The sequence below is a fragment of the Primulina tabacum genome, chromosome 1 (genome assembly GCF_025594145.1).
Source record: "Primulina tabacum isolate GXHZ01 chromosome 1, ASM2559414v2, whole genome shotgun sequence".
Classification (NCBI taxonomy): Eukaryota; Viridiplantae; Streptophyta; class Magnoliopsida; order Lamiales; family Gesneriaceae; genus Primulina; species Primulina tabacum.
The window spans coordinates 49,830,380-49,843,187 of NC_134550.1; the positions used below are offsets into that span (position 1 = coordinate 49,830,380).

The following is a 12,808-nucleotide window of genomic DNA, read 5'->3' on the forward strand; positions in this document are numbered from 1 at the left end:
TTTTCAAGACAAAAGACAATGATTTGACAACGATTTTAAATTGTTGTATTTTAACATGATAGACTACAGTTCCACAACGGTTTTAAACCGTTTTCTTTTCAATTGAAAGGCAATAATTCCACAAGTGATAAAAATTGTAATCTTTGGTTGTGTTACACATCAAGTCTAAAACAATTTATAACCATTGTATTTTACAATGACACGTTGTTTTTACATCATTTTAAAATCGTTGTCTTTTTTAAATAATCAATTTAAAAATCATTGTCTATTGTATTAAAATCATCAATTGTTTAATTAATTTAAAAAAAATTGAGCAACACATGGAACTATCTATCAGTTAACCTTATGAACAGACCAATTCAAAGATAGTGAAAGTACAATTGATCAAGAAGCACTACAATTCAAACAAAATGTGTCATAATCTCCAAGCTATTCAACAGAAAGTAGTCATAATCCACAAACTCTTTATCCAAGTTTAGTTTACAAAACCAAAAACCCTAAAAATGAGACATGCATATCACTTTTAAAGTATCCTGCTTGTTGGATCAAATTTCTCTGGTAATGCATCTTCTGATACATCAATACCTTGCTTGGCAAAATTAAAACCACAGTTTCAATACTAGAATATCTACTCTTACATTTTTAAAAAGACTTCATATCCATATAAGCAAGACTAAGACTTGAATCCAATTCAGCAGCAACAACAACAATACTGCTCAGAAACATGCATGCAAAACAAAAACGCGTCAACTTAAAAACAACTGCAGACCACATCGGAGCTACGTGAAACCAAAACACATATCAGAATCGAACAAAAGATCCAAATATATGAGTATATAGATCAAAACGCCGATTTTATATGAATAAAAAAGAAGTATTTTCTATGTTTGATTGCTAAAAAAACAACTCACCCCACCATGCACACAACCAAATTTGATCAACAGATGATGGTGGTCTAGGAATTGCATATGTCCAATAAAATTTATTGCATTTCAATCATTCAGTAAAGCATGAAAAATAAACAGAAAGAAAATCATTTAGATACAAAAACAAACAAACAAAATATTATGCCCCAGGGTGCATAAGTTTCTGTAACAGTTGATTATATACCTTCCAGATAATTAAATGAACATAATCTGGGAAATGAAAATAAAATTTCTTCTTCAGGCATTGCATTCTCTGATACAAAAAAAGAAAAAAAAAGAAAAACTATTATGAAAAAGACTTGATGCATTATGTTAAATTAAGACAACCACAAAAGTTTGAGTACAAAATTTCGAGAAACTAGGACATCTTGCCAAAATATTTCAAGAATCTCATAAATTGTCAAATAATTCAAGGAAGCTACTCCTACATCTTAATACATGGCACTCAGTAAGTACCATGTGTTCGTCAGTCCATGTTTGGAAATCTCAATAAATTAAATTTAGAAAAAGAAATATCGATGTGTTCTGATTCAAAGATATTCAAAGAAAATTTACATACTGCATAACAAAATTTGGAGATCTAATTCTCTCAGCTTCAATTTGGTAAATTGAAACTAAAATACTCTCCGGCCAACATTTTCCGCCATCAAAGCGCCACCTAAAATTTTGCTGGTTGTCACAAGACATGCTGAAACATAAAGAAACGAGCAAATGGTCAGATTCCTTTTTTAAAAAGAAAGAGAAAGAAAGAGATAAATTTATGGTCGGAATAATGTACGTCATGCTATAAATGTTAAAATAACACTAATCTCGAGAAATTAAGCTAATGGCCATGGGAAACGGGCAACCATAATTTGTAACATCCTCTCGCATGGTAGCTGATGGTTATGAATTTGTAAGACTAGTATTAAAACATCCAAGGACGCAAAAGCATGCAGCAGGGCAATTGGTAAACAAAAGAATTTCAAATTTACGTTTAGTTTTCTATAGAATAATTAGCGTTCACTCAATCACCCTTAATCACTTATATTAGAATATACTCACCGAGCAAGATCTAGTTGTGAAATACAGAAATAACATAGACACACTGTGGCAAAACAGCTTAGATACTCCATGCTGTTTGTTATTAATCCAGCTTTATTAGACATTACAATTGTCGCATCTTTCAGTGTAATCAAGCAGCAAAGTGTATACCCTCTTGTTTAAAGAGATACAGAAAAAGATCTCGAGAACTGAGAACCAAAAATCCAATGTCATATTTAAATAACCATAAGCACAATTCACTGGTGAGAATAAGAAAGCAGACATCACAGCGGGAGGAAAGACTTTCTTAGGCAAAGAAAAGGAAAAACACCACCTTCTCGCTTTGGCTTCTACGAGAATTCATTGAACACACCTGTCAATGTAAGCTTTGCAATGAAAATATAACAAATAAATCAAGAAATAGAACTTGTGCAAATTAATGCATTGATGATATTTATCTCTGCTTCGTGAGTTATCGCCTAGGATTCGGGGTTGTCACGTGGTTAAGCCTCCCTCAAAATATGTATCCAGCTCATGATTACCCACAACTGTCAGAATACGATGAGCTAGGGAAAACAGCAGCATCTTTCCTTCTTCTTTTTTTCGTTTTAAGCCATCATGTCCAACGCTATCAAAGGTGTTGTAATAAATTTCAAATCTCAACCATTCAAAGTGTATTAAGCGGGAATCAACTGTCCATCGGATTCTTTGATTAGAAAGAAATTAAATTTCAAATATTTCCAATTCAAATGAAAAGATATATCTTTTGCATTTACCAAGTCTATCATGCAACTATCTTTTTTATGTTAAGGAGACCAAAGAAAATGATATATATCGATGTGAGTGTAACTTCATCCAAGTCTATGTGCTCTAAAACCGATGAAGAGATAAGTTGCATGATGGCTCAAGGCCATAACTAGTGTAATTTTTCTTTTAATGATCTTAACATACATTTCAAATCTTACTCAAAATGAAGATTTAATTTCGGAAATTTTTCTCATCGTTTAATTTAAAAATTGTGTGCTATGTATTTTTGTCAAATTAATGCAACTCTTGTTATTATAATAATACTAACACACATAATGCTTGAAGTGCAACTTGACTTTAGGATGCATAGATTAGTACGGTTCAACTTAAATCTTTGTTGTTCTGCTTGACTTCATAGCATCTAGCTAGAAACCTGTAAATACATACAAATAGTTATTGAACCCTAAAACAATTCGATGATGCTTGTTATCATCAAAAGTTAGGGCATTTTCAAATTAAAAAAAAAAATCAAATAGAAATGACATCATAACGTTTCGAAAAACTCTTATTAACGAAAGGACGGAGATTTATTATTTTAGTTGACCAATTTATTGAATCCGACTCAGATCTTTGAAATCTCAGTGGACAACGGAACAATGTCAAAACATTAACAATTTTTTGGTTGGACAACAGTAACATTAACAATTTTTTAGTTGGACAACAGTACTTTTGGTTAATCATAAATCCGACATATTAGAAATCATTACTAAGCAAAAATAAACCCCTGAGAGAACCCCAAAAGAAAAAACATAAGGAGCCAAATCACGACCCCAATGGCCAAGACATCAGGATCAACGATCATACAGGTGGATTATGCAGGTTATGAATTCTGATGTCCAAGAATTTTACATAAATAACTCACCCTATAAATAGGATACTCAAGAATCATTTGAAAAGTTCATCCAATTCGTACAAAAACATTTTCCCAAAATCATCTCTCCAAGAACATGGAAAACGAAATAAAACGACAAATTGCCAGAGGCAAGAATCTGGAGAGGTTCTTAATTTAGGGCTGTGTGATTTGCCTCAGAAGAAAGGTGGCACGATTTGCTTTTATTTCTTGTGGCTCTGAAGTTGTCTGTACAGTGACATGTATCATCCAAGAGTTCATTATGCAGGAAATCGTTCCGGGCTTAAACAAGAATATAACCATATTTTCCAGAATCTTATTTGCCTCAAGCTAACTGTCCTCCTCAGGAGCAAGCCTAGATGATGCGACCTCATCAATTGAAATGGTCTTCTAACTTTTGTAAGATAAAAGTTGTCATCTTAAATATGGTAACCATTCATCGTCAACATTTCTGGACGAACTTTGCTTCCCATTTATAAAGAAATTTAATAGAAAGCAAGGATGAAGCATCAACAATAATTTTGGAAACATATGTGAGAGATTATACAAGCACGCAGGAATTAATTATTTCCAAGCTAAAAAAATACTGGAAAAAGATCAAACAACAATTTCATGACTTTAAAACTTCCATAAAAAGTTTTCACATTTGATTATCAAAACAATTTACAAATGAGGATGAAAAGCAGCACAAATCTTTCATAAAACTAAGAGTTACATCCTCTGTTACATTGAGTATTATGCACCACATTCTACTATTACAAAACACATGTTGTGAACACCCCTCAAGAAACTGGTAAGCGTGGCTCCACATATATTATTATGAATAAGCGACCATATCATTCAATCAGTATATGCAAGAAGCTGTGACCAATTAGCAAGTGAAAAGGTAGAAGTGTAAAAGCACCAAATCCTATGAAAAATTAGAACTGAAGTCAATTGTATTCATTATTCAAACACAAATACACAATACAGTGCCTGAGAAAAAGTATACACATCTTCAACTTCAATCCATAAGCTATGTTAACCAACAAAAGAAATGAATCAAACAATAAAATATCAACAAAAACACTGTCAATTGCCGATCAAGAGTTACCAATTTACGAAGTTGTATCCCAAGACTCAACCACCAAAATTCCAGTATCCTCGATTCTATTGATGAAACGCCTCACATTTGCCCCAATACTCACAGTAACGAATTTCATAGCCAATGAAGTAAGCTCTGGTCAAGAAAAATGTATTGAAACGGTTTAAAAATTGCATATGGTAAGATTTGGTATCCAGATGCATTGTTCTTTATCCGTCAATAGCCCTTTTCGGCCTTCAAAAGTTGCCTTCTACTGACCAACAAGAATGCCACCACACACACTTGCAGGATTCCTGCAACCACTACAAACATCAACCCAATTTTCTCCCCCGTGTTGAGATTCTTTTTCCTCTGAGGCGGTCTCAAGTTCCTATGGGATTTATGGTGGTTGGTATGTTCCAAGGTTGCATTGGGTGGTGAGTTAGGAGGATGAGGAGATGGGGAAGGAGGTGGTGGTGATTGAAATGGCGGTGGAGGAGAAGATGAAAAGGGAGGCGGTGGTGGAGGCGGTGGCGGAGGTGGAGGTGGAGGCGGGGGAGAAGGTGGAGGGGGAGGCGGCGGTGATGGAGGTGGAGGTGGAGGTGGAGGTGGCGGAGAAATTCCCGGCGGGGGATTCGGAAATTGTTGAGATTCCACAATGATGGTAAAATAACAAAAGAGAAGCCCCAAAGACGCAACGAACAAAGTCAACAATGGGGACTCCATGCAATCAATCAACGTCAATCGTATGTCTTCAGGTAAAGAATGCTTCTTTACGCCCAACTCGCATAAAAAAATTAACAAGAAGAAAGGGTTAATTCTAGGGTTTGAAACTAGGAATTCCGATCAATTGGATCTCGCAACTTTCACGTGATCTCAAAGAATTAACATAAAGTATCCAAAACCTGAACCCCGAACGGCGATTTCATTGAAGTTAAAACTGTTGTACAGGAGAGTCAGAGCATCACAACGCAGACGAATCAATAAACAACAATTCGTGATTGAATTGAAATGGGGCTCCTCAATTTCACGTGGTTTCAAGAATTAACAAAGAGATCCAGATTCTGAACCATCCGCAGACGGCGATTTCTTCTTCAAATTACGGTAACTGAATTGATCAACAAAAGGGTTGGAAATTTACATTGAGAAACCCACTCCAATTCAACATTCGGGATTTGAGAAAAGTTCTCCCTTCATTTGTTTTCCTCCAAACCAATTCTCAGTAACAGATGAACGAAAGAGATAAATGAATGAGCAGTAGAGAGAGATGGGGAGAGAAATCTACGGCGGAATACATTTGTTCATTACATGGTCTGAGGCGCTGTTATTAATTTTATCGTTACATTCATCAATAATTGGTCATTGATGTTATTAGGCAAGAATTTGTATGTAATTCGAAATTGAATTTGAATTTGAATGGTTTGAGAAAAATTTTAAAATAATCCAACGATTAAATTTTTCGGTTCGTATTCTCAAATGTTATGTTTATTGAAAATGTTTTTGGTTGTCGCATATTTATCAGTGATGTTAGCCAAAATATATTGAGCATGTCTCTTGTACCGATATTCACAATAAAAAGTAATACTTTTTCATGGATTATCCAAATAAGAGATCCGTCTCACAAAATACGACCTGTGAGATCGTCTCACACAAGTTTTTGTCAAATATATTTATGCGAAATCTTGAATATGGTCTGATTAATACATTAAGATTTTATTATATAACTTAATGAATAAAATAGAAAGAAAAACGGCATGAGATATTGAAATTTATGTACAAGGATCATGCAAATATAAAATTTGAGGGAAAAATCGAAACCAAAACGAAACATGTAATATGTTATAGTTTTCTTAGAACATATTCTTCCTTCCAACTGAGATTCACGAGAATAATTATTTCCCAGGATACGATAATGAGACCTCCAACAACTCAGCGCAAAGTCTCAACTCATACGAACAGAGTAATACCTCAACTTTATCACTATATAAAGAATAAGTAATATTGATAGAAATCGATAGAAAAAAATTATACGAAGAGAAGAATTTCAAAATACGCTAGATGAGCTTTAGCTGGCTCAAATGATTGATGTTGTTTGATTAAATTTTTTGGAGAATACAAAATACTCGAATAATAATTCAATCTTTTCCAGAAGTTTTCTAGCACTGAAGATATTTGATTATTAAGGTTGAGACAATGTAGCATCAAGTTAGGTGATAAAATGTATTAGCCTCAGATAATTTCGATATAAATAATCGAAAATGATTTAGATAGACTCCAAAGTATATTATATAGGTTGATGTAATGATTTATGAATTTAATGATGACAAAAACTTATGTAAGACAGTCTCACGTGTTGTATTTTGTGAGGCAGATTACTTTTTGGGTCATCCATGAAAAAATATTATTTTTTATGCTAAGAGTATTACTTTTTATCGTGAATATCGATAGGGTTGACCCGTCTCACAGATAAAGATTCGTGAGACCATATCACAAGAGACCTATTCTTTAAATATTTTCTTTCTTTTAAAAATATTTGTAGATTTCTTATGATTAATTATGTTGACAATTTTATCACAATTACAGAAACCCCACATAAATGTGAAAGTAACAGCCTAACGATTGAACGTATCTTACATATTTCATTAAAATATTAATTAAAAAGGTTTTTTAATTAAAAAAATTATCTACAACATTCCAAATTTACTTTTATTAATACACAAAAACTCATGTGATACAGTATCACGTATAAATTTTGTGAAATAAATATTCTATTTATACCACTCATAAAAAAAATATTACTTTTATGCCAAAATTATTAATTTTTATTGTAAATATGGTCAAGATTGGCTCGTCTCAAAAATAAATATTCGTGAAACAATCTCACAACAAAACCTACTCATATTACCGTTACTTATAAAAATTATAGATTTAAATATTTCCTTCAAAAGTTTTCGTATTTTTAATATTCGAAAACATTATTTACTAAAAATATATTTAATCCAAAAACTTCTAAAACATTCAAAATATACTATTTTATTGTATTATTTATATACATTTTAATTTTTAATATTTTCAAAATTATTATTAGAAATATTCACCTTAAATACATTTAGTCCATTAATGTTTTATTTAGATTAAAATATGAAAATTTAATATTTTAATATTATTTTAATTTTATTACATATATAATTTGATAATAATTATTAGATTAAATAGAAAATTTTACTATTTGACAGATTTGATTTTAAATTGCTATCAAATTTAATAGCATATTATTTAATTTTAAATTAAAATGTTGTTTCACATTATTATTAAACGAATAAAAATATTTATGGTGTAATCAAATTTGATAGTAATTTGAAATCAAATTTGTGGAATACTAAAAAATTATATTTAATCTAAAAATTATGAAAACTTCTCGAGAAAATAAATACGGAAACAATAAAAAATTTTATTTGTATGAGTAATATTAATAAATGATAAATTTGGAATGTTGTAGAGATTTTTGGATTGTAAAATTTTCATATTAACTTTGTTGACAGTAATATCGAGTTAAATCTTCAAGGACGTGTTTTACTTGTTCTTTAGTCTCTATATCAGATTAAAAAATTTCAGGTCATACTCTCTATTTTTCTTTGTTTTAGCTCCTTCTTGGATCCAAAAATACCATATTAACTTGAAAATATTTTAAAACTCAATAATATCCTTATGTCAAAAATTTGTCTGAAACGATCTTACGGGTCGTATTTAGTGAGACGCATCTCTTATTTGGGTCATCCATAAAAAAATATTACTTTTTATGCTAAGAGTATTACTTTTTATTGTGAATATCGATAGGGTTGACCCGTCTTACTGATAAAGATTAGTGAGACCGTCTCACAAGAGACCTATTCTACCCTTATATACAGGGACGGATCCAGAAATTAAAGTTGAGGTGGGCTTGAACTTAATATAATAAGTTAATTTATATATTTATATATATATATATATATATATATATATATATATATATTATATCAAATATGAGATATTAATATGAAAATAGTTAGCAAAATGATATTGGTATTTTTTTTAAAAAAAAGCCTAATGTTCCTAGCGTATTCGAAATAGAAGAGTTAATTTTCAAAAAAGAAGTTTAATCAATATCATTTTTCAAAATTTATATATTATTTAAATTATTATGTAACCCGTGTAATATAAGACAAGTTTCACTTAGATTCAAAATTTACATTTTAAAACTATTTTTAATATATTTTAAATGTACTTTCTAAATTAAATTCTATTAAATAAAAGAATTGATAAAATAAATTTATCACTTTTATGAGTTATTTGCACCAAACTCCTTTTGAAATATCGAAAATCTATATTTATTCACTGTGAAAGTTAAATAGGTATTCTAGATATTAAATTTTATGAGTTATTTGCATCGTGATATCTTTTAAAAAATTAGACTGTGATTAAATCTCTATATATATTTACAAAAAAAAAATTAAAATTGGCTCGAATCTCTATAACTCCTTGTAAAAAAAAAATTGGGCTGGGCTGCAGCCTAGGACGGGTCAAGCATCGGTCCGTCCCTACTTATATATTATGTTATTGAAATAAAAAAGAAATTTATATTATTTCTTCCCCACATTTTGAATGGCCATAGTAGAGAAGATGAAGAAAAACCATCCTCTGAAAACTTCACAAGGACGAAAGAAATAGAGAAGGTGAGAACAAGATAACCTTTTATCCAAAGCCACCAAATAGAACCCTTGTAGGAACCACCGGCGACAGAAGCATGATCAACACATTTTTCATTTAGGTTTTTTGATACCCAAATTTGATCCCAATCTGATTAACTTTTGTTTTTGCGTTCTGTTTGGATCAAACGCTTACTACTAGGGTAAAAGTTATATATATTAGTTTAGAGGCAACTATATTTCGTTATACTTATGATAGTGCATAATGAACCTACTTGTGTGCTAGTGGATCGGACTGTGTTGGGCTATTAAATTTATACCCGATTTGGATACAATTCAATAATATTTGTCGATTCTTTTGTACCAATTAGGTATTATTGGGAAGATGTTAGGGACTCTGTAATTCCCGAGATTTTATATCGTGCTAAATTACGATTATTGATTTTTAATCGAGATAATTATGAAAGGGCTAACCGAGACACGAAATGAGATCGCGTGTGAAAATTGGTGTGCGAGGACAGTAGCATCGGCGCACACGCGCGATCGGATGCGCGCACATGCGCCAAACAGGCAGAAGACCTCGCGCATCTGCGCGGAAGATGTCGCGCATATGCGCGAGCCTATGCAAGTGAGGTCCAGAAGACATCGCGCATATGCGCCAGTAATGTCGCGCATATGCGCGAGCTGCTAAGGCCGAGACCAGTAGGTCTCGCGCATATGCGCCAGTAATGTCGCGCATATGCGCGAGACATGCAAAAGGAAAAATCGACATGTGGAGAATTATGCAACGTTGGTTGTATATATATATATATATACAAACGTGAATCCTCAGAAGAAAGGAGAAACGGAAGCTTCGAGGGAAAATAGCTTTTGAATTTTAGAATTCGATTTGCGATCAATCCGTCCGTTAGATTTTAAATCCGACTTCGGAACTGTGTTCCTATCAACGCAGGCTACTACAGGACGTAAGTTTTACTACGTTTTGACATGTTTTGAAATTATGATGTTGTTAGAATTGAATACACGTCATATATGTGGTTCTTGACATGTTAGACAAGCGTAGAATCAAAGTCAGATTAAGAAACGGACTGAATATGGAATTGTTATGAATTTCAGAAGGAGATTGACTAGAATTGATATTAGTTTTGTACGGTGGTTGATTGTAAATGATTGGAATTGGTATAGACTGATATAGTATTATCAGTATCGCAAGATTGTACTGTTGTACCGTCAGAATTTGATAAAACAGAGATGTTGCGATTTGATTAGAATATTGATACAGAATATTGATATTGTCATTGCCAGATTGAACATTGACAGGCTTTGAGTCGAGACTTCGATTGTATCAGAGCGACAGAAAGAAAGGTATAAATAAATGTTGATTCGGGATTGCACAACTCGAGTTAGGTTTGACTTGAGTTTCCCAAAATCACATACTTTATTTTATTGCATTGATATTTGCAGATTAGCAGATTGATATGTTTAGTCTATTGAATTATAGCAGAGCCAGAGTTTGAGTCTAGGGCAGATCAGCCTAGCTAGGGCAGAACCGCCGAGTCTTTGTCAGAACCGCGTAGACTCTAGACTTACGGTGTATCGATGAGCTTAGATGTAGATCGACGTCTATTGTAGACACTCGATACAGCATACCAAAGTCTAAATTAGATCGGGATCCCTAAATTAGAAATAAGTTGAGAGAAGATAATAAGTCATTGACTTAAATACAGATTCGTATTGGTTCATGTAGTCAGATTGGATACATGTTTTAATGATTGTTTATGCTTTTATATATGTTTTATATGATTGCATTGATACATCGTTTATACTGGGATATTTATATCTCACCGGAGTTATCCGGCTGTTGTCTTGTCTGTATGTGTGCATGGCAACAGGTGTGACAGGTTCAGGGTCACAGAGGTGAAGAAAGATCGAGTTAGAGTGGAGACTACGGACTTGGACTAGAGTTAGGGTTTAAACACTTGTTATATAGTTGTTAAACCTTAGTTGAGACTGATTGTATATAGTGCAAGATTTGTACTTTTAATACTGACGTGTATGTTAAGATGTATGCCATTACGTTCCGCATTTTAAAAAAAAATTTAGACCCTGTTTATTATAATTTATTAAATTAGTCCCAATGACGATTAATAAGATGATTAGCGTCCGGGTCCCCACAACAGGTGGTATCAGAGCGATAGATCATTTAGATTAAGATAGAAGAGGCTAGTGAGCGGGGTAGATTGAGTGTTTCTTTCCTGCTTTTGAATGCTAGCATGTCTTACTGCTTTAATACATGTTACTTGCTTATCTGATTTGATATAGTAATATGTTTTATTGAGAATGGATCAGCACCGATTCTAGATCAGCAGTAAGATGATCAGAGGAGGACTGAAGTTGGTTGTTGTGTTTGCGTTACTAATTCTGTTGATAACCAGATATGCCTCCCAGACGAATTCCAAAACAGGGTAGTACATCAAATCCTCCAATGGATGTAACACCGACTCCAACGGAAACGTTACTGAAACGATTTCAGTCATTTCACCCGCCAACTTTGAAAGGAACTGAGAACGCTGTGGAATGCGAGAGTTGGCTTGATGATATTGAAATGCTTTTTGATTCATTGGAATATACAGATGAGCGGCGAGTTCGATTGATTGGACACCAGTTACACGATGTTGCTAAGGACTGGTGGATTACTAGAAAGAGAGCCATGGAGCATAGAGGTACGACTATTACCTGGAATATATTTAGAACTGAATTTTACCAACGATTCTTTCCAGTATCGTACCGGAAGGACAAAGGGGCAGAGTTTGCTAATCTAAGGGAGGGACAGATGAACATAGAAGAATATGTGTCCAAGTTCTCCACCTTGTTGAAATTTGCTTCACATGTGGCTGACAGCGAGGAAGCTACTGCTGATCAGTTCATCAATGGCTTGAACCCAGATATTTTCACATTGGTGAACACAAGGTGACCGAATAACTTTACTGACGCCCTGAACAGAGCTAAGGGAGCAGAAGCCGGTCTGATGAGACAGAAAGGGGCTTCATTTGTGCATCCAGCACCGAGACCACATCAACCACCTCATAGATTCGAGGGTGGCGGCAGCAGTGGAGGGAAGAAAGAATTTTTGAAAGCCAGAGGAAAGCAATTTAAGAAATCTGGCAGTAGTTCTTCTAGCTCCGGTGGTTCCAGACAGAGCCAGAGTTACACTGGAGTTTATTGTAAGACTTGCGGAGGAAGACATGCAACTGAGCAATGCCAGGGAGTAACTGGTAGTTGCAACATCTGTAAACAGCCGGGACACTTTGCTAAAGTGTGTCCACAGAGAGGGTCCCAAAGATCTCAGGGAGCCGAGTCATCGGGATTAGCAGCACAGACTGAGAGACGATCAGCTGCCGTTCATACATTCCAGCCAGCGCTAGCTCAGTCACAGCAGAGGCCAGGAGGTAGC

General features: G+C 33.7%; 1 protein-coding gene across 2 annotated transcripts; it reads right to left on the reverse strand.

The window, feature by feature from the left end:
* Nucleotides 1-3,496: 3,496 nt before the first annotated feature.
* LOC142546138 (uncharacterized) lies at nt 3,497-6,010 on the reverse strand. Of its 2 annotated transcripts, XR_012820422.1 has the most exons (2): nt 4,700-6,010; nt 3,497-3,961 (listed from the first exon to the last, which is right to left on the reverse strand). XR_012820422.1 is itself a non-coding variant. In XM_075653674.1 (1 exon), exon 1 carries the CDS (start codon nt 5,393-5,395, stop codon nt 4,907-4,909), a length of 489 nt encoding a protein of 162 aa, XP_075509789.1. In that variant the 5' UTR covers nt 5,396-6,010; the 3' UTR covers nt 4,518-4,906. The 2 variants fall into 2 exon arrangements, 1 of the variants encoding a protein (XP_075509789.1); XM_075653674.1 differs by lacking the exon at nt 3,497-3,961 and having other exon boundaries at nt 4,518-6,010.
* Nucleotides 6,011-12,808: the final 6,798 nt, after the last annotated feature.

Coding starts and splice junctions, on each gene's coding strand:
- LOC142546138 (XM_075653674.1), bottom strand. CDS start 5,395: ATGGAGTCCCCATTGTTGACTTTGTTCGTTGCGTCTTTGGGGCTTCTC.